Source organism: Paramormyrops kingsleyae, chromosome 1 (assembly GCF_048594095.1).
Source record: "Paramormyrops kingsleyae isolate MSU_618 chromosome 1, PKINGS_0.4, whole genome shotgun sequence".
Lineage (NCBI taxonomy): Eukaryota > Metazoa > Chordata > Actinopteri > Osteoglossiformes > Mormyridae > Paramormyrops > Paramormyrops kingsleyae.
In genome coordinates, this window is record NC_132797.1 from 35394660 (window position 1) to 35416516 (window position 21857).

General features: G+C 39.3%; 2 protein-coding genes across 4 annotated transcripts; both read left to right on the forward strand.

Moving 5' to 3' along the window:
* The first annotated feature begins 415 nt into the window (after positions 1-415).
* On the forward strand, positions 416-7559 carry LOC111840693 (cytotoxic T-lymphocyte protein 4). Its single transcript, XM_023805774.2, has 5 exons — positions 416-552; positions 2111-2425; positions 6632-6738; positions 6829-6879; positions 6991-7559. Exons 1-5 carry the CDS (start codon positions 498-500, stop codon positions 7123-7125), a joined length of 663 nt encoding a protein of 220 aa, XP_023661542.1. The 5' UTR covers positions 416-497; the 3' UTR covers positions 7126-7559.
* Positions 7560-10935: 3376 nt separating this feature from the next.
* mdh1b (malate dehydrogenase 1B, NAD (soluble)) lies at positions 10936-21730 on the forward strand. 3 transcript variants are annotated; one of them, XR_011992437.1, is made up of 10 exons: positions 10936-11019; positions 11202-11314; positions 12689-12823; positions 12901-13043; positions 13702-14198; positions 14685-14826; positions 17817-17992; positions 18094-18233; positions 18424-19653; positions 20779-21730. XR_011992437.1 is itself a non-coding variant. In XM_023805662.2 (9 exons), exons 1-9 carry the CDS (start codon positions 10998-11000, stop codon positions 18448-18450), a joined length of 1395 nt encoding a protein of 464 aa, XP_023661430.1. In that variant the 5' UTR covers positions 10936-10997; the 3' UTR covers positions 18451-21730. The 3 variants fall into 3 exon arrangements, 1 of the variants encoding a protein (XP_023661430.1); XR_011992439.1 differs by having other exon boundaries at positions 18424-18986; XM_023805662.2 differs by having other exon boundaries at positions 18424-21730.
* Positions 21731-21857: the final 127 nt, after the last annotated feature.

The window sequence follows — 21857 nt, forward strand, 5'->3', positions numbered from 1 at the left end:
TGAATATAATTCCATAAGTTTAGTTTAGAAATGTTTAAATTGTTAGTAAATGTCCAATGTTGTTAAGCAAAATATATTTAAATATATTTTTGTTTTGTAAGGGTTGTTTTCTCTGCACCCTTGAACAACAGAAAACGTGTTACTTCTGAGACAAATCAAACTAATGAAATGAATAAACCCATCAGTTGCTGTCCAGATTCATGCTGCTGAGATTTCGAATAGGGAATCTGTCAAGTGGGTCTTTGGCTGGACATAAAATAACATGAAAGACAATAATGATTGCGCGGTCAGGGGAGGAGATAGTAATCTAAAAAACAAGAAAATGAAAACTTCACCTTTTCTGCTATTTCCTGTCATTTTCAGAGTGACATACATAAAGGCGGATGCGATTTTACAACAAGTGGGGAGTAACACGCATAGGGAGTTTTCCTACCTATCTCACACATCAGTCACCCTACTTACTGTGAAGCCACAGTGTTATTTATGCTCAGTCTTAAATGGCTGCTATAATTGTTCTGTTGCTTCTTCCAGTGGCCCTGGGTTCAAGTGATGGTAAGAGAGTACTACATGCTTCTTTTCATTTATGATTATTTTTTTTATCTTCAGTTAATTCTCAGCTCATGATAACTGAATATAATTTATGTAATTCTATAATGACACGAATAGTAAATTATCTAGCATCTTAAAAACTTACGTGAACGATTGTGGAAGTTTAATCTCTTACAGTACAAAATTACATGTGATTGACATGAACAAAACATACTTGTCAGACACAGAATTATGTAAACTGAATGTAATCCAACCGCGACAGACTATTTATAGATGAGATAAATGCTCAACAGTCAGTAAAAAAAACATTTTAAACTTTAAAAACCTTAAAGATAATTCTCTGGTATTTTAAAATGAAGACCAACCTTTACAGTATATACGAAAACAAAAAAGGACCAATGCAGGGCTCAAGAAAATAGAAAATTCTCTCAAAAACTTGGAATCCTTAAAATAGCCACCTTTTTCATTGATTACCGCTTCACAAACAGAAGGCGTTCGGTTCCAGCCGGAAATCATACAACTCGACTTGAATGGAAAATCATCGGATTGAATTCTGAAAACTGGACAGTCATCCTTCATTTTCCTGTTTGGGGTCATAATTTTGCTACCGTAATACTAAGTGACTGAGGTGCCTTTGAAGTATGCTATGATAGACATCGCTGATATTTGCTGATAAAGTTGATATCGCTGATAACTTGTTAAAGATCACCAAGTCACCAGACTGACTTCCAGTCCTGCTAATCAGCAAGTGCTAACGTTGAAAGTGTATATAATTATGGGTTCAAGAAGGTATACTCAAACTTTTTACTGACACTGTACATAAAAAAATAAAATGTATAATAAAGTATGTCAATTATATTTTAGAAAATATTATAATAATGATAAAAATAATATTCAATCTGATCTACTCCTGTAGTATAGCCAATTGTGTCAAGTGATAAACATTACAAGTTGCTTTTGGTAAAATATTCACTGAACAACTAAATGTCACTACAGGTGCTCCTTGACTTACGATGTGGTTATGTCCCGTAAGTGAACCTATCGTAAGTGGAAAGTTTAATATGAACATGGTATGACAAATAAATAAAAAAAAAATCACTACTTTCGCTGATTGCTGAATAATCAAACAAATACCAGTAATTGAAAAGTAAATAAATGAATACAAATTTATTTGGTTAAACTGAAAATAGCACTGTAAGTTTATGGACACAATCACTATAGAGCCTTGAAACATGGCTGCATGAATACTGCCATCACCTGGCATCAGTACCAAGTATTGTATCACTAGCCTGGCAACAGATTAACAAAATCATAGTTGACTACTGAAGGTGCATCGCTATCTCACCATCGTAAAGTCAAAATAGCGTAAGTCGAACTACCGTAAAGCAAGGAGCATCTGCACAGTCCAGTATTGTAAGTCATTAGTCATGTATTAGAAGTCATTATAGAAGATGACTGGATAAATCACTGAATGCAACAAATCAGATTACAAGTTTAAAATGGAAAGTTGTAAATGTGGAGAGTCGTTTTCCTGTTCGCATCACTGTGAAATCTTCTACAGAGTTGCAGGTGAAGCAGCCATTGTGGCAAGACATCAGTCCCAATGGCGTCGTCAATATTCCATGTTACTGCAGTGGGAAGGACAGGGTGGATGAGGAGCTGGAGATAAAGCTGATGAAGAAAAATGACCACCATTGGAGCTGCTCAGTCAATAATAAGACATCCCCACACTGCTCGGTGCAGAAGGAGGGCAGCAGGCTCACTATGTTCACCCTGTCACACCAGATGCCCGACGACGTGTACATCTGTCAGTGCACTAGGTTGCTCCCTCTTCCTGTCATCAAGCAAAATGGCACTGGAACCCTACTCATCCCAGGTGAGTGCTCACAGAAATGAACTGCAGACAAGCACATACAAAAACAAAGACAATAATAAGAGAACAAGTGTCAATGTTTAGCCCACAAAATATAACTTTTGCATTCTATATACAGTATATATCAGGGCTATTCAAATCACGGTCCTCAAGGTCCTCAAGATTTTCCAGCCTTCCTTCATCTATATGAGCCAGGTGTGAAGCCCCTCTAGCCAATCAGAATCAGTAATTATCAAAGTAATTACCAGGGAGAACTGAAAACACGGTCTGGATTTGGAATCTAGGTCCAGATTTAAATAGCCCTGATATTGTTTTTTTTTAAGTGATTGATTGTCATTGCTGACAGACTGCAACAAAATGTGTCCTTTGCATTTAGCCCATATGTATCATAGTATCAGGCAGCTAATTCGGTACTCAGGGAGCAGAGTTTGGGGCGGTACCTCGCTGGTCAGGGATTTGAACCAACAACCATTCAATCACAAGGTAACTTGCACAGCCATGAGGTCACCACTATCTAGATACTCCAAACCTCTAGCTATCTTATCAAAAGGTGTCTAGGATAAGTATGCTGCGTAGGAGTACAATAGCTTTGAACAAGAAACCATAAGGTGGTAAATTGACAGCATGTAATTCATCACCAACTACTAGTTAATAAAAATAAGCATCTCAAATAGTGAAAACTATGGTTCTGAAAGATTTCAAATTAATTCTTTGAATTAAATACATAAATAGTGATACAAATTGTGTCTAGTCCAGTGTTATGTCAGCACCTATGTATATCTCCTTAAACCATCCATCCGTAATAAAGTAATATAGCACCGCACATCCGGTAGATGGTCGCTACATAACGAGATACTGTCAGAAGGACAACAATGTACCCCCCCCATCTAATCCCAAATCCTCTCACATGCTCCAACCTTTACCTCTAGCCCCCCTACAGTGGGCTTGGCTGGTATCAAATATTTTACCGTAATACCGTCCACACAGTATAATCCGGTATACGGTATTTTGACAGTGTTTTCAAAATTAACACTATTCCGGCATTTTGAAATCTTGGTGGGGGTGGGGTGGGGTGGGGTTGCCCCCACAATACTGAAAATATTACCCCAGTACCACCCAACTTTGTGTTTAATGTCATTAGGGCTCAGCAGCTGTTTTTTCATGCACCACCACTGACTTTGACTAGGGCTAAATATCAGTTAATACTTCACATTTCCACATGACGTTAATCTGTGCACAAGCAGAGTGATGTAAATTCACTCATCAGGGGTGTCGGGTGGATTGTGCAGATGCAGCCCAGATATCGGTGTCCAGCAGATATTTTGCACGTCATTGCTCCTCGGTTGCGCATGTAGAAGGAAATTGCATGTTTCCAGTTTTCCAACAAAAGAAGAATAGTTGTAATTATGGACATTTCTGATAAGCAAATTGTGTGATGGAACACAACGTATTCTGGTGCCTAAATGTGTAGAAATCATGCTAGGCAAAGAACAGAATGCAGATTGAAATATACAGTGATATTTCCGGCACTGCAAGAACATTGCATATATAATGCAGTTTAGTGTTTTGTGCATTTGTGTCACGCCCCGCTCCGTCCGATCCTAATGTGTGCCACGCCCACCTCGTTACCTCGTGTTCAGCCCTGATTGTGATCGCCTGTGTCCTATTAAGTCTAGCTTGTCTTTTGTATTTAGTCCTCGTCTGAGTCAGTCTTCCCCAGACTTGTCATTGTAGTGTCCGTTGATGTCCGTGCCTGTTCATCCCTCCCAAAATAAACCCCGTTTCCCTGACTACCTGGCTCCGATCGCCTGCCTACCTGCACCGCTCGTCCACGAACGTGACAATTTGTAAGCAACATTTAAGTTTATTTGTTATTGTTCATTAACACACAGTGTGTGTGTGTGTATGTGTGTGTGTATATATGTATATATACTGTACACACACACATACACACTCTACAGGCCAGAAGTTTGGGCCCACCCTCCAATTTTTAAAAATATAAACGTTACACTGTTTTTTTAGACTTTTATTACAAGAAAATATTTTAAAAGCTTAAAATAAGGGTGAATCTCACTACCAAGAACACAAGGACCACACTTGTGTTCTTGCTAAATTGCCTCCCAAGAACAAACCTGAGGGGCAATGAATCATGAGATTGGTCTCATTTGGTGAAGATGCAACCGATTATCCTGGACATTTGGAGCGAAGCAAGATGAACATCTAGGGATTTTTACCATCCTCATGTTCTTAGTATTGGAACTGGTCTTCGGCACTGGAAGATGATGTAAAATGGGAGAACACAAGTACAGTCAAGTATGCATATTGAGATTCACCCCAAATCTAAATTGTGTCTTTTAGCCTATCGTAGTCTCTTTTTCTTGTTAACACCATGAAGTAAAGGGTTTCTGGCAGAAACTCGACCATGCAGTCCAGCTGCTCTCCGTCTTTGTTTGACTTGCCGGTTTCCCTCTGTTCACAGTAATCAGCCCTGATTACAGTCATCTTCCAATTTTTTATGCATGTCTCAACTAACTCACTTTCCTTGCCTCAGACACTGTTGCTTCTTGTCCACCTTTTTCTCTGTAAACAGTAGGTCACTCCATGCTTAGAAACATTCAACTTTCTGGCTGTTTGTCGGTGAGAAATTTTAATTTTAGCCCTCTGTTCAATTATCTTCACAAGGTCAAATGTCTTCTGAGGTCACCCTTCCCTTTCCTCCCACCAAGTGTTGCTGCTTCAGTTTTGTGCCATTTGATCAGTTCCAGGTCGTCACCCATGCAATGTGCCTGCAAAGTTTGAAAAAGATCCATCAAATAGTTTTTTAGTTACCGTGCTAATGAGAATATGTCTATCGTGGCAGTGGACCTATCACAAAACCATATTTAGTCCTCGTTCAGGGAATACAACAATCATGTAAAATGTACAATCTTTATTTTATCATAGGAATCTATGCATGTTTTGGCCAGTACATGATGGACATGAAGGAATCACATGACATTCTTGACATGGTAGTGAAGATAGTGAGGATGAATGGATGACATGGGCAAACAGACAAGAAAACAGAAAGGCTACAAAATGTGTTAAAGAGTGTATATATTAAATCAACCAAAAATATTGGCTGATTTAACAATAAAGTTAGCTATCTACTTATCTAGTTAATTCAGCTATCTGCCTCCTTGCCAAAGTCTCCAAGGAGAGCAGTAGAGAACATTATTTTGGTGACCTCTGTTTTACTACGAACATTTGTGATTTGCTAGGCACAGCCATTCAATCCCTGCTTATAATGTATACAAAAATTATTTCAAAGATAAAGTCAGTCCTGCTGCAATGTGTGAAATCACACCACAAATCTGTTCTAATGCGACTGATGTATTGCATTTTTATTGCATTTTTATTTGCACAATTTTCAAGTCAGAGAGATAAACACTACACAAACTACAACGCGATATGGTCTAGGCGAGAAACACTACTTGCATGCAAAAACAGCTATCCAAGTGAACTATTGTGATGTCTGATTCTTTTGAACTAGTTCCATTTTGCCTTCAGTGGCCCTCCACATACTGTAATCAGTTTGATTTGTGCATGCTGGGGATGGTGGCTGTAGCTCGCTACTCCTAACTCTCTGAAATCCAGTATCGTTAGTGAGTTCTGCACATTAGTACACCCCCTTGTGAAATTTTAGCAAAGTAATGTTTGCAAAATGCATTCCTAATGTTTTTTCAGTAACATTAAATTCCACACAACAGATGTTTTTCTAACTGTTTAGTGTGCAGGTGTGCAAAGCAGTATGGATCACCATATTAAAGGGAATTATCAGCGGTAAATATCGGCTCATTGTTATTCATTGGCTGATGGCCCATTGTTGCTGCATGGGCCGCTACTGATAATTGGCCCATACATTTGATGCATTTTTAATTATTGTTTCTTATTTAAAATTACATTATCGGCCATTATTGGTATCATTGTTTTTATGATTTAGTTCATTTTGTTTGTAAGGTACTAAGTTTTGGAGTCATGTTCCCCAAACCCCATTTTTTCCATTGGATATGTGTGTTTTAGTATGCAATTTTAGTGGATGCAAGGTTTTTCAGGAACTCATTAGCAGGACTGACTGCAGTAAGAAATACTTCCCTGCAATGAAACCATATTAAAGCTTTGGATCATAATCAGTGCTCATTATATGTCTGTGTCCTTCTGTTTTCCTCATAGAGATACAATGTCCCATCTTAAACTTCTGGACATGGACTCTGATTGGAGTGGCAGGATTCTTCTGTCTTTGCAGCCTTTTTCTAGCATGTGCCTACATAAAGTTGAGGGTAAGTTATGCCGGCGTGTCACAGAACACTACTACCTTTTCGGTCGTAGTTTTGCAGATATAAAGACAGACTGCTACTATTTTTTTGCAGGTCTTGCAGTCTGAAGAGACAGATGATTCACTAACCTATGTACAGATGCAGGTATGTTGAACAACCCACCCCATAGGAGACAGAAATAAAAAAAGGGAATAAAAATATATAAGCTGTTACATATTTGATGTAATCTAAATAAGTCAATAACTGATTTTCCAGAGGAAGAGGCGGGACCCAGACACTAACGCTGAGTATGTCGACATGCGGGAAGTGCACTCAGTTGGCAGAGGCTCTGGAAGAGACATGAATCACAACTCCCAGCAGTTTCACTCTATGTCATACCCAAGCAAGTGAGCGCTTCACATAATTGCATTCCTTATCAAGCACATTTTGCTGTATAAGCAGCTGCTGAAGAGCAATGACTGATTATTGGAATAGGAATGTATGATCTATGATCACTGTAAATAAGCTTTCCTGTTTATTTTAATATTCTTAACCTGTATGTTAAGGCAATACTGTCATATGCACATATATAAATATATATATATAAGGATATCATTTCCAGAGCCACAATGAAGTAAAATAAAACGTCTTCTAAAACTTAGGCTTTGAATGTCTACATACGGTACCTATGAAGGACACAGTAGCAAGAAATTCCTTGCTGTGGAAGCTGATACACAGACATTGCTATTGGCCCAAATCACATTTAGCAAATATATCAGCAGAAAATAGAAAGTAGTGATGTACTGTATCTATAGAAATAAAACTGTGAGTGTCATTTCATGGAACCCAGAGTGTCGTATGTGACTTGGATGTAGTTAAATATCAGTGGAACTTTCAGCAACACGTTGTGACATCCTCCGCCCACTTATCTACTTTTTTCTTTGATGTTGTTCACTCATGTCATTTCCCGTCACTGCTGTGCTGACATTACTTAAATTCCCTGAAAAGGCATCTGTGAAAAAAAGAATTCAGGTTATTGAATATATATTGAAAGTACATATTTGTAATGTACATTTTTTTTGCATGACGTGTTTAAAATGGAGTCACAGAACATTGTGGCTTAAGAGGAGAAAGGTCATCAGAATTCTGCTGATCTTTCCTGGAGGCAGACGGAACCTAAGTGGCTCTCAAGTCAGCAGCTGCTGGTTTCATGCAAGATCCACTTACGGCTACATGCCCATTTATTAAACACATAAAATAAATCTACCTAAGCTGTAGTTGTACCTAGATGAAGACAAACCACAGACCACAGAGACCCCATTCTGGTTTGGCTACACAGTCACATAATGACAAAAATTAACAACGTCACAACTGAAGGACAAACCACTCAAAAAGAAAATACAGGGAAATATATTTTAGTGTCTTATAAACTTACATTTGCATTAGTTAGCTTTGCTCACAAGGCACCACTGCCATCCTAAACCATCCATCCATTTTCCATCTTATCCTTTTCGGGTTGTGGGGGGTTTGGAGCCTGTCTTGGAATCTATGGGCATGAGGCAGGGAACAACCCAGGATGGGGGGCCAGCCCATTGCAGGGCACACTCACACACCATTCACTCACACATGCACACCTATGGGTAATTTAGTAACTCCAATTAGCCTCAGCATGTCTTTGGACTGTGGGGGGAAACCGGAGTACCCAGAGGAAACCACACGACGACATGGGGAGAACATGCAAACTCCACACACATGCAGAGTTGGGTAATTCAGGTCCAGAGAGTAAAAGTCCAGACCAGGATTTTGTTTCAACCAGCCAGTTGAGTACTCTGTGACTGTGACTCTATGTACAACTGGTTGGTTGAAACAAAATCCCAGTTTGGACTATTACTATCTGGACCTGAATTACTCAACTCTGATTATATGCAAACATAAATATATATATTTTTTTAACTTGAGAAGCATCTGAAAATTGCTGTGTATTTTCCCAAAGAACAGTCCTAATCATAGGAACCAGCAAGGAAAGTAGCAGAATTCTCAAAATATGTTACCTTAAAGCAGGGGTCTCCAACTCCAGTCCTGGAGAGCTACGATCCAGTAGTTTTCTATCCTACCAGGCTTCTGATGAGTGACACCTGTTCCTGGTATTTACCCAAAAACAGGTGTGGCTCATAAGATGGCAGGTTGGATAGAAAACCAACTGGATAGTAGCTCTCCAGGACCAGAGTGGAGACCTCTGCCTTAAAGTGATTTCTGCATACACTGTAAGTGTTACAAGCTGAAAGTACAATCACAGCCACACAACATTTTTTCAACCTTCTAAATTCAGGAGAGAAACATACTTTGTATACTATTTGCTTCTAAAACTACTTTTGATGGATAAACAGTTAAGGAAGATGGATAATAATTAAATGAGATAAATCTCGACATTTACACTCTAAAAAAGGGGTAAAAATTTGTACCTTTGTTTGTCACTGGGGCTGTACCCTCAAGGGTCTGCCAACTGTACCCTTAGCCGTAGGTAATTGGAGCGAAATATGTATCTCACGGTCAATGCATGAGACTTGAGATCCCTGCCTACCGCACTCATCCGATCTTGCTCTGCCACTTCCACCTTGTCTGCACTCCATATATATGCCCTTTTGGAATTTACCCAGAAACAACAAATACTATTTTATGATTGGCTGGTAGGTGGCTGTTAACTCTGTATAACTCGGGACAGTTATGAAATCTACTCCATTAACCTGCGCATCATCCATTAATTCTATATAAGACAACACTCTGGAGGGTGTTATGCCTCACTTCTCAGGGTGGGAAACACAAGGTGTGGTGTGTGAGCCTGTCAACTGGTTGAAATGCGTGTGTCTCACGGTCAATAGTTTACAATTTTAAAAGTACCTATACGCCAACCTTCAAACTACGCTACACAACCTACATACCAATGCAATGCCGCACCTCTGTTAGGTGACCTTCTAGTAGTTTTCTGTATTTCTAGAATGTTTTTTAAAATTCAGCACTACTACTGAAACTACTACAACTGAAACAATAGCATGCACAAAAATGACTAATACTATAACTATTGCTGCTACAATACCAGTAGTTGCTCACAAATACAACTAGTAATTTTTTACTGTCGATGCCAGTGGTCCCAGTGCTGGCCGAAGGCAATGCGTACCCCTAGGCAAGCTTCTCTGCCAGGGTCCCATTAGTATTAAAATAATTATCACTTCAATTACAACTACCATTATTACTGCTGCTATTTCAAAAACCACTACTTTCCAATACAATCAGGACTAACGTCAGCTCTATGACAATGCTCATCACCCTGTTAATTTGATCAATGGGATCATTATAGTACAGTATCTATCTATAAACAGAAGCTGGATTTATATAGAGAAACACTAATTTTGCTTATACATTCCAAAATGCAGTATTATATTATATTTTCTATTGCACTGCAAGACAAATAATAATAATAATAATATTAATAATACCTATGTAATTTGTTAAAACATAAATTGGGGTGGCAGTTTATCATGGGGGGGGGGTGGGGGGGGGCTTCTATGGGGTCTCAGTCACTGCCTCTCTAAATGTGAATAGCTGAGCCATAGGTACACTGTCTGTAACTGGCATTTGTTGCCCTATAGTAGTTACTTAATTGGAAAGTACAGTGTCCAGATAAATCCATGTCCATGTGTCTGTTAGGAAAGGATTTGTAAACTACCATGTTAATTGAAGAAAGATTCATCCCCCTGTTTTCAATTAACAGTAATGATACATGCATGATGATTATAGGACACTATAACCAGTCCGTGCATGGCAAGGACTCAGTGCTTAAGTAAAATCCAGATGCTTTTCACTGGAATGGTAATTTACCAATTCTGTCCTAGCTCAAAGTGTCTTCCCTGAAATAGATTATCTGGTCACCCTGTTGGAAACAGGCCACATGTCACTCTCGATGCCCTGCAATGGACTAGCATCCCATACAGTGTGCAACCCAGCCTTGAGCCCTCTATCGCCAGCGATAAAGTCAAGGGCCCCTGCAGTGCTCAGGACAAGCGACTGATCTTACTTTGCTATTCCACCACTCCATTTTTATTAATTTTATTTACCTGCAACTGTAAACTATCCCAATGTGGCGTGAAAACCTCGAACCTGTTACTGATATTTCAATGAGAAATATCTATCGGAACGAATACAATTTCACGACTAACTCTTGTTTCCCACCGAATCCTACAATGTAACGCCAACTGGTTACCAAGCAACCAGCTATCCAAACAAGCATGGCAAAATTTGTGCTAGCAGGTAAGAATTAAAATCCCATTTTCAAAGCAATTGTTGATTGTTGTCATAACACCTGGTGTTTACTTTTAAGTAACGTTTTGTATATAATAGGTACGCTACTGCTTTTCAGATGCCTCAGTTGGACTGATTGTTTTCACGATTAATCTTAATGTCTTTATCCATGTTAATTGTATTGTTCGTAGGCAAAGCTGACTGCCCAAACTATGCCAAAGCCGAACATCTGTCAGACTCACTGCAGAGAAACCTACCAAACTTCCAGATTCATAAAATCTGTCAGCACCCAAAGGACTGGCAGGTAGCTGTTAAAATAGATGGAAGCTGGAAGATTTTTTTAAGCATATTATTAGGAAGACCACATTTTGCTTTGCGAAAAATGAGTTACCGGAGGCAGGACGGAAAGAGAGGCGTCAAAGCAACGCAAATACGCACTCAGAAAGTATTCGGACTGTATAAAGCAAATGTCATGAAACAAAACAGAATCCCGGGCATTTTACGCATTCTTAGGTCCCAAAAACAGGGTGTATGGCCACTCTAATATTCTTCACAATCACAGTGTTATTCACCGCTATTACCTGCGTGTCGACACTAGCCAGTTGGATGAGTTTTACAAACGTTTCCTATACACATATTTAAAATCAGGGGAATTAAAAAAAAAAGATTTAAAACTTCAGAGTTCACCAGCTATAAATATTTGGTCCCCTTCAAGAAAAAAATGGCATGACAAAGCTCTAAAAAATGCAAACATAAATATGTAAATTCCAGCTTCCCGCGAACGCCGTCTTCACATCAAGCGCTCAAATATTCAGTGTTGTTCTATGCCTTATAATTATTCAGTCCAGTACATAAAGGGATAATTGAAAAGAAATCCATCTAATACACAGTGAAAATGATACACAAAAACCTGTGGACTTTGTTTACATCAGTTGTTTTGACGAAGGAATCCTTGACCTTTATCAAGAAATTCAAGTTTCATAATAAATAGAAAGGTTACATGCAGAGGCGTTAGTTACCGCATTTAAATACTTGGGCGAACAGCGGCGTTCTACATTAGTCATCTAAAAATGACTGCATCCACATGGTTCATCAATCGATGGATTTAATTATAGGGATACCTGGAAATGTGCTTTAATGCTGCACATGCTAATTAATTAATCTTATTTGCTACTATTGTATAAAGAAAAAAAGATAACACTTTACTTGATGAGGCACAAATAATAGGATATAGTATTATGCTATTACTTATGTATTAATTAACCACAAACTAAGTCTTAGTTACTTAGTTACTATATTTGTTACCATATCTGTTACTTTTGTAAAGCTTTGTGAACTACTGAAGTAATGAATAACACATGTGAAATACTGATCTCATGTTTGTTCATCATTACTAAATTGTGACATCTTTTACCTCAAGTTGCACCTATCTTTGTTCATGATTTGTACTTCAGTAGTAATTGAGTTATTATTACTAAGTATTTGTGCCCCATCATCCTTGATTTGTTGCTCTTAAGCTCTTTTCTAGTCAGTTCGTAGCTCTCTGTTAGCACACTTTCACAATATTTGCCTCAGTGGGAATTCATGACATTTAGCAGGAGTGGGTGGGAGCAGAATTACAATTTTCTCAAAGCCGTGAGACACTTGTTGATCTCACTCTTCTATTCCTCCTCTGTAGCAATGGCTGGAGGCGACCTGTAAAGACAATGGCTGGAACCATGATCGTTCTCCTATAGTCTGGAGGGAATTGATTGACCGTGGAGGGAAGGGCTTGTTGCTGGGGGGGTTAAATGAATTTCTGGACCATATTCAGGTATTAATATAATTTTATTGTGTTATATACTTTTAATTCAAAGTTTTTGAGGAATAATCCTCTCATCACTTTTGAAGGGATACTATGGTATCACCTCAGATATGACTGATGAGCTGATGATGAAGGTTGCAGCAGAGAACCTGGACATAAAAGAGCAGTGCATGAAGGATGAGGTCCACTGCCAGAGCCTCATTAAACCACTGCACATCTGGATTAGCAGGTACGGATGAAGCTAGTGGGGAGGTTAGGTCAGGGGTAACACTAAAAATCTTGGATCCCCAACCCCAGACCACTGGTATGTTCCAGGCTTGCTGTTAATGTCCAGACCCTCTGAATCATTCAGGGTTTCCACCCTGCTTACAGTGCCCCTGGATTCAATCTGCATACTTAGTTGATACTTTTGTCCTAAGGAACCACAAGCGGGGGATTAGAGAACAGGGCCCATCAGTCTACCGGCCACAAGATTTGAAGCTGTGCCCTTTCAGTCAAATGCAGAGCCTTAATTCAGAGAGTCACACACTGCTTCTCAGGAAAGGGAGGGTGCATTGGAAGGCAGCCACATCCAGAAATGGCAGTCCTGTCTGAAACATGACAGTAATGGCCAGAGAGATCAAAATGACTCTTTTTCGTAACTTTTTTTCCACCATCTACTCTTCTGGTGTGAAGGAAATTTTAACTTGTCTTACAGCGCTTCAGTTGTGCTACACTTTCAAATACACCATGTAGTACAACAACAATTGTGAGTTAAAGTTCAGTGGAAAGCACAACCATCTTCGTGTTGCAGAACCTTTGGAAAATGGATGCTTCAGCGTTGAACTCTTCAGTAAACCCCTGAAATTCTAAAATTAGACAAAATTTCTCTTTCCCTAAACCTGCAGTTCACTGTCCCCTACTTGCTACCACCTGATTCCCCTACTGCTTGAGCCTGGTATGTTTCGAGACTCCCCCAAAATCCACCTCCACTTGCTGGACGTAGAAGGGGACAGTGAGGCACTGCAGGGCCTCAGGATGGAGGCTGAGGACATGGCTCTTCCCCTGCTGCACAAGGTGACTGTACACACCAGCTTGGAAGATGCTTTCCACAAAGCCCACCTCATTATTACCCTGGATGACTTGATGTCAGAGGAGGCCGGCAGAGAACAAAACATGGCGAAGACTGCAGAACGTTTTCGAAAATACGGCCAACTCATTGATGGGAGAGCGCAGAAGGAGGTGCGAGTCATTGTAGCAGGAAACTCCTTCATCAACTTAAAGTGTTCTGTGCTTTTGGAGAATGCACCTTCCTTGATGTACAATCGGTTTGTAGCCCTGGCAACCCAACCTGTAATGGAGGCAACAGCCCATATCGCACAGAAGCTAAATGTTAAGTCCGCAGGTAATAGACTTTTCTCCACTCTTCCTCTTTATCATTAATATAAGTCATAGTACTACTCTTTGGGTCATTTTGTTTCAATTTCTCTGCAATCCAAGTGTCTTATATCATATGATCAATTACCCTGTATCGTAAGTGCAATTAAGGAGCCCCTTAGTTATCAGGGTAGAAAGAAAATTGCCATGCAGTAGCTCTCGACCTGTAACTAATCTGAGAGAACGAATTACTAACTAATTCGACTACAGGACTAATTCATTAGAACTAAATATTAAATCAAGAATACAAATTACTAACTCAAGACCACAAAATACAAATTATTTTTTCTACCATATTAAAGCCCATAGCAGAGCATAACTTTGAAATTATTTTGTGCAAAATATTTCTCACTTCATCTGAAATGTGTGTGCAAGTATCTGTAACACAAAATCGAATCAGTGTCAATATAAATTCCGCCCAGTGAAAGATTTTTAACCCTCATTTTATTGTTAGATGTGAGAAATGTAATCCTCTGGGGGAATGTCGGTGGTACCTGTCATATTGACCTGCAAAAGGCCAAAGTTTTCCACTATGAGGGGGCAGTCCAGGGACCCCCAGGATTCTCCCAGGCTGTCCTGGAAATCATTCATGACAGGTAATATGTTTTTCCCCTTTAAGTGATGCCAAAAGTGTGATAAATTCAGTTCATCTTTGTCTAGAGTCTATGAATATAGAGGTTAGGAGTCCAAAAGTTTAAGAAATGGTGTCATTCATGATAATGCTGCTACAACTTGCACTGCAACAATTACCCATTTTAGAGAAGCCATTTTTTTTTGTCTTCTGAAGTGCAAAACTTAGTGTAGCAGCGCCACCCAGTGATTCCTTTAGTAATATTTGAACTTTCTGATTTCAGAAATGACGACCCAAAAGGCTAATTTTTCCAAACCTGGTCCTCAAAATTTTCCATCTGCTTGGCTTTTCAGCTCTGACATTTGTCATATACAGTCGTCCCTCGCCATTTCGCGCTTCGACTTTCGCGGCTTCACTCTATCGCGGTTTTTTCAAATACATTTATTCATTAAAAAGTTTATAGACAGTGGAAATGATACAACGCGCGCTCGGTTGTCTGAGTCAATTATACACCCCTGTATTACAATTAAAATTAAAATTACTGTACGTATGTGTCACCCTTTAGCCAGGAAAGAGGCGGAGATTCAGAAATGCAGGGACCAGAGGGGTTTAATGGGAAGAGCAGGTTACAGTCACGGGAGGAGAACAATCCCGTTCTAAGTGGCGAAACCGGCTTTCCTCTCCCGATGGTACGGGCGAGGGCTGCTGACGCGAGTGGGGTCTCCCACTCGGAGAGCCCGTGCAGAAGTACAGAGTCGGCGCGCAGGTATCGTGGTCTAGGTGCGTGGTCCGGGGTCGATGCCAGTGAAGTCCGTCCGACGATGACACAAGCTGACAAGGAACAAGAGGCGGGGAGCGCAGGACGTGGTGAGACGGGAGAGTCAAGGACGGGAGCGGGTCTAAGGAGGGAAGGCAAGGAGGCAGGGATCAAACACCGGGACGACAGGTAAGGCAGGATGACGTGGGAAAACGGGAGACAGAAAAAACGCTCAGCAAGGCTCGGTAACATTGGCTCAATACTTCGCGATGCGCATAGGCAACTGTTCTCCTTTTAAACAAGGTTAAGCAGGTGCTGACGTGTTGCACCTGACGGGCCCCGCCTTCGAGGGCGTGACAGTATGGACTGTAGGCATATGTATTCGAGCACCCCAGCAAATCCTTCAACGCCAGGTGCAGCCGAATAATAAAGAAATAATGAATCCTACTTCGCGGAAATTCATTGAACGCGGTAGAGTCTGGAACGGATTAACCGCGATAAACGAGGGACGACTGTATTTACATTAATGAAATTCTTCATATAGATTTTTTTTAGAAATTAATTTAAAACCGTGAAGAGTGAAGAAAAAAATCTTCCTTTCCTAGCTGTTGACTTTAACATGCATGTTGAATATATAGATAACCAATTATTATTGTAAATCTTCTTGATCTTGAAAGAATTCTAATTATTTATGCAAATTCAGTTTAGGATGATGCAATTTACAAACTTTTGTAAACCTCCTGAGGACACTAACATGCTTTCTTAACACAAGTAAATGTGATTATTTAGAAAAGCGATTTGCACAACCCAGTCAAACATAACTAACAATTAAATTGACTGGGAAAAGATGCAAGCAGGGCTCACGGAGGTACTTAGGACCAGCAGTGGGAAATCTTATCTTTGGGGGCAAGTCACACCAAAGGTGTGTTTTTAATACTCCTGCACTTAAAGTTCTGTCATTTTCAAAGCAGATCAAAGAGACCATTGGCACCAATTGCTGAATGTCATCCAATCTCACACAAGTTGCACCGCTCATAATCTATCTCTGCTTCATGACATTTCTGTTTCATGAGCAACTATGGAGAATAAGAGGATTTGAAGTATGTGTAGCAGTGTAAAATGTAAGACAAAATAGGCATTGAAACTAACCTAGTACATCAATCAGTAACACTGTACTTGGAGACATGAATAATGTAGTGGTACATACTTATTTAATGCATTAATTGTTTAAGTACTAATCCCGTGTTCATTCAGCATTAATCAATCATGACAGTTCATGTATTTGATGGGGAAAACCTATATTAGTTTATGATTTGCTCTTGAGTAGAAAATTAGTTAATTTTTGTCTTACCATTATTAGCTACTTAGTTAACTGTTAACTAATATAGTGGCTGAATGAAATGCATGAACTGTCGTGATTGATTAATGATGAACAAGCATGGGATCAGTATGTAACTAACACGTAGTTATTGGGAACTCTTAGTTACTTAGTTAACTAGTGCATTATGTAAGCATATACTACATTATTCATGTTCCTTCAAGTAAAGTGTGATCCATCAGTCAAAGCCCTAAGGGGCTTGAGTTTGATCCAAGCTGTTACATTAGTTGTTTTTGGCAAGGAGGCTTAGAGGACACCAGTTACCTGTCTTTGTGTGGGCTGGACAGCTGGCTGCTTTGCCTCTTATTACTGCTCAGCTACATGTGTCAGCTTGGCATTGAGAGTGCTAAGGGGGGAGTACAGCTCCCTGTTGTTGGATGAAGCCATAGAGCAAAATAAGCCAAGTAATAAAATACTAACTTATCACGGTGTTATTGTATGTCTAATTATATATTCTGTTTGTATATTATTGTTGGTGTACTGGGTGTGGTTGAATTAATAAGCATTCCAATGGATGTTTTGCACAATAACACTTCTTGAATGGAAAGGAAGCCTTTGGCTGACAGATCATGCATTAGAAGAGCTCTGTGCTAGTTTCAGGGAGAAGCCTGTACTTGGATTAACTGGCCATTTCATATGGGCTACAAATGGAGCAAACACTGGAAAAAATATGAAAAATTCCTGGTTCTTATATTTTGGCTTATTAGGAATGCATTTTGTAATTTATAGTGCATTTTAAAATTTATAATTATGTTTAGCTGAACTCTACATAGCAGGTCAAATATCTAAAATACATGTGATGCATGTTGCTCTAAAGAACATTTATGGGATCACAGTCTTAGGCTATAAACCAAGACCCATCTGTTTTCTCAATCAAAAGGATATGGCTTGAGACTGACTTCCTGGACTTGTTGAGCACCCACCGTGCAAAGCTCTTAGCAAAGACCAAGAGGACTGCAGCTCTGTCAGCAGCCAGTGGGATTGTTGCTGTTTTAAGAGCCTGGAACTTTGGCTCTGCTCCAGGGGAGATCCTCTCACTGGGCGTGCTCAGTACAGGTGAATTAGCAATTACAGGTATACATTAAAAAGCCATATCCTTGGTAATGAGTTTACCAGCCAGGATTATATCCATATGGGCTGTTTTAATGGTTTCACAGGGCAGTTTGGCATTCCTGCTGGTCTGGTGTTCTCCTTACCTGTGAGCTTCCAGCATGGGGCTTGGGTTGTACCACATGACATCTTCATTGATGACCATCTTAAGATTAAACTTCAGGCTGCTGCCTTCCAGCTTCAAGCGGTAAGGATGAGCAGCTCTGCCTAAGGATTAGACAGACACAAATATGGTATTAAATTCTCAAGTTCAGGAACAATTTGTTAGCATCAAGAAGCTAGTTTGGACCATCAGATGTGCCACTAAAGTCTATTGCATTGCCTGTAATTTTTCTGTATCACCATGCTTAAAGTATTAATTTACATTTGTTTTTTAGGAAAAAGATTCCATCAAGATTCAATAACCCAAATCAAGAATCAATAACCCAAAATAAAATTAAGACCAGATATTTTCTCATTTGGTGTTTCCAAGTTTTTTTATGTAAGATAAGAAATATAACACAACAAAAGTGAGCGCACCCCCACCCTTACCACCAGCTTAAATTACTCAGTGCTGTGGTACTCAAGTCTGGACTGGGCTTGAGTCTGGTCTTGAGTCCACAGAGGAATGAACTCTCTCTTGTCACGCATCTGTGTTAATTTTTACTTGGTCTTCATTTGGATTCCAACACTCTTGACTGGAAAAACCTTCTATCAGAGTCTATAACGTATGTCTGCAGCCTGTCTGCAGCTTTATGTTTTTCTAATTTTGTGCACCCAGTCATGCCCCTCATCACGTCTGCCAAGTCAGCAATTATCTGGTTTGCATATAGAAATGATAAGATGTTTCTGTGCAAGACATCCAGTAAGAAGAAGCACACAGCAGAATACAGATATTGGAAAGCTGGGGTCATCGGCACGATTTCCTGTTTCTACCGACATCTGGAAAGGAAACATAAAGGCAAGTATATAATGGCAGCAAACTCTGTTTGTGTATAGGCAAGGAATGGGCAGTCGTCCAGCCAAAATTGTTTTACATAGTGACCTGGCAATAGCTGTCCAGCTGGTTAGCCAACATTTTCTAATAATAATTATCGTTGTACTATATTAATTCCTGTGTCAGAAATTCTCTTTTTCACATTCAGAGAGACACAAGAGAGTGAAATTTGGGATCAGATCCCAGAGTCAGTTGGTGTTCAGCGCCCCTCTTGTAGGTTTGTTTGAAGGTCTTCCTCAGGAGCCTACGGGTGGCATGATTAACCTACCAGGGGCAGAAATAAAAACTTTCCAGCTGAAAAAGTTCAAATGGCAAAAAAAGGGTGGGCATGCGAAATACATGGGGTCCTCTGGTTACGACATATCGACGTACGATGTTTCGACTTTACGACACTCACTCCCATAAAAACTTTTAAAAACTGAGACGTGAGTGGTTTGACTTACGCTGTTAGCGTCGTACTTACGCACTACGTGGGCGAAGTAGTTTGGTTGCTTGCGCCGGAAGAACGCGGCATATGAGTGAGGGAGTTGCCGTACCCCAGTACACTTACTTACGCCATTTTGGACTGTTAAAAATGCAAGCGTTCCGTTTGTGAAGAGGAAAGCCATCACGATGGAAGATCGTAAAAAAGGTGTGTTTCGACTTACACCAATATTCGGGTTATGTCACTATCGTAGGAACGGAACTGTGTCGTAACCTGAGGACCCCCTGTATTAGAAAGCCAGACATTAGTGAAGTGTGTACTAACTTTGCTGCTTTTAATGAATTGACCCATCACTGTTAAACACTGAAATATTTTTGTGTTTTATATTGATTGCGTTAATCAATATAAAATTAACATTGTATTAAATTGAAAGAAATGTTAATTTCCTAACACTTTAGTGATATTGGGCAGAGGTGTACTCACTTTTGTTGTATATTGTGCAGTTCACCCCACTTTATCTGTAAAATCAATTTGCTTGGTAACTATCAGAAGTTATCTGAGAATTTAGTGATTTTACATTATTTACCTATTATCTAAACATTATAAATGTTTATCTATCTAAATTAATTTACGCTGAAATTTACCAGAGCACTAGATTGGTGCTGTCAGAAATGACAGCATTGTATTCCCCAGACAGCCTTGTCTTTTGGTCTGGCCATCTATTCCATACCCATCCTGCACTCTCCAACTTGTACAATTTTTAGGAGTACAGGATGGATTACTTGGAAATGTGAAAGTTAATGAATGTGTTTTTATCTGAGTCCTTGCTGTAATATGAAGGTCTGAAAGTACACATTCTTTTATTGCCCATTATTGAGTCTTGCTGTATGTGACAATTTGCAGACTCCTGCCCCAATTAGGTGGTTCCTTGTATTCCTTTGTGCATGTTTAATGTTCATGTTTGAAAACTTCATTTATATTATTCATATATTTAAACATTTATGGCAATGGAAATGTATTTGTATGGGACATTTAAAACAACATCAGTAATGTTGTAACTAAAATGCTTTACATTAATCATAGAATAAAATTAATAAATAAAATAAGACATAATACATCCAACAGAAAAACGATGACTGACAAATGAGTAGCTAAAAAAATAAAACATAGAATCTCTGATGTTCATGAAAGGCTAATGAATGTGAATATGTCTTTAATCTGGTTTTAAACAGTTCAATTGAAATTGATTCTCTGAAATAAAATGGTGACGAGTGTCATAAACGCAGTGCAGCAGATGCAGACGCCCTGTCCCCCTTTGTCTTACATTGGTAGGTGGGAGCACATGGGACGTCCGAGCAGCAGATCTGAGTTCCCTAGATGGCTGGTGCATCACACACAATTCTGCAGTATACGAGGGAACATACATGTAATTAAACCATGTGATGCTTTAAAACCAATAGAAGTATTTTTAAATCAATTCTAGAACTAACTGACAGCCAATGCAGGGAAGCTAAGATTGGAGATACAGATTGGCCCCAACCAAAAACCCAGCAGCATTTTGAACCAGTTGCTTTCTACATATCAGAGATTTGCTAAAATCAAGCCAGGAAAAAATAAAAGCATGAGTGGCTTTTGCGAGATCCCTAGGAGATAAAAAAGACTGAACCGTGGCTAATAGATGATTTATTTCCATTTATTTTTCTTTTGCACTATGACCATAGTTTTATGTGAACTGTAACGGACACACTGATAGAATAAATAGGCCACAGACATTCTCTTTTCATTTGCATGTGGACAATGTACATGTAACTAATTTACATTTAATTTACACTTTTATCCAAAAGGCTTACAGTAGAGGGAAGAGATAAAATTTATGTGTGCTTCCTGGGATTTTAACCCCCGAGCTGTGAGTTGTTATTGGCTTTTAGGCATTTTTTTTCTTTTAATTGTGATTTTAATATGTTATATTTAAATATATATTTCTGCCATTGTAAAGCACTGAATTGATTTGCATCTGAATTGTGCTGTATAAATAAACTTGCCTCGCCTTATTAGCACAATGCTCTATGTGATGGGTGACTTAGGGAGGTTATGACACTACTGCATCATGCTGTAGTTTAACGTGGTCATGAAATACTAAATCCAGTTTATGAAATCCCATAAATTGTGCACACAGTTTATTTTATTGTATTTTCAATTTGCTATTTTGATCTTTTGAATAAATTTGAAATTAAATGTAACATTTTGTTTTTTTGTTAAATAAAACATGATTGCAAAGCCAGAACCTAGACTGAGGTGCAGCCATTCAATGCCTGTGTAATGCTTGAAAACACTTTTTGAGTTATCACTCTACATACTACAGCGTTTGTGGCGGCAGACCAGTGGCAAAACTGTACGTATTCCCCAAAGTC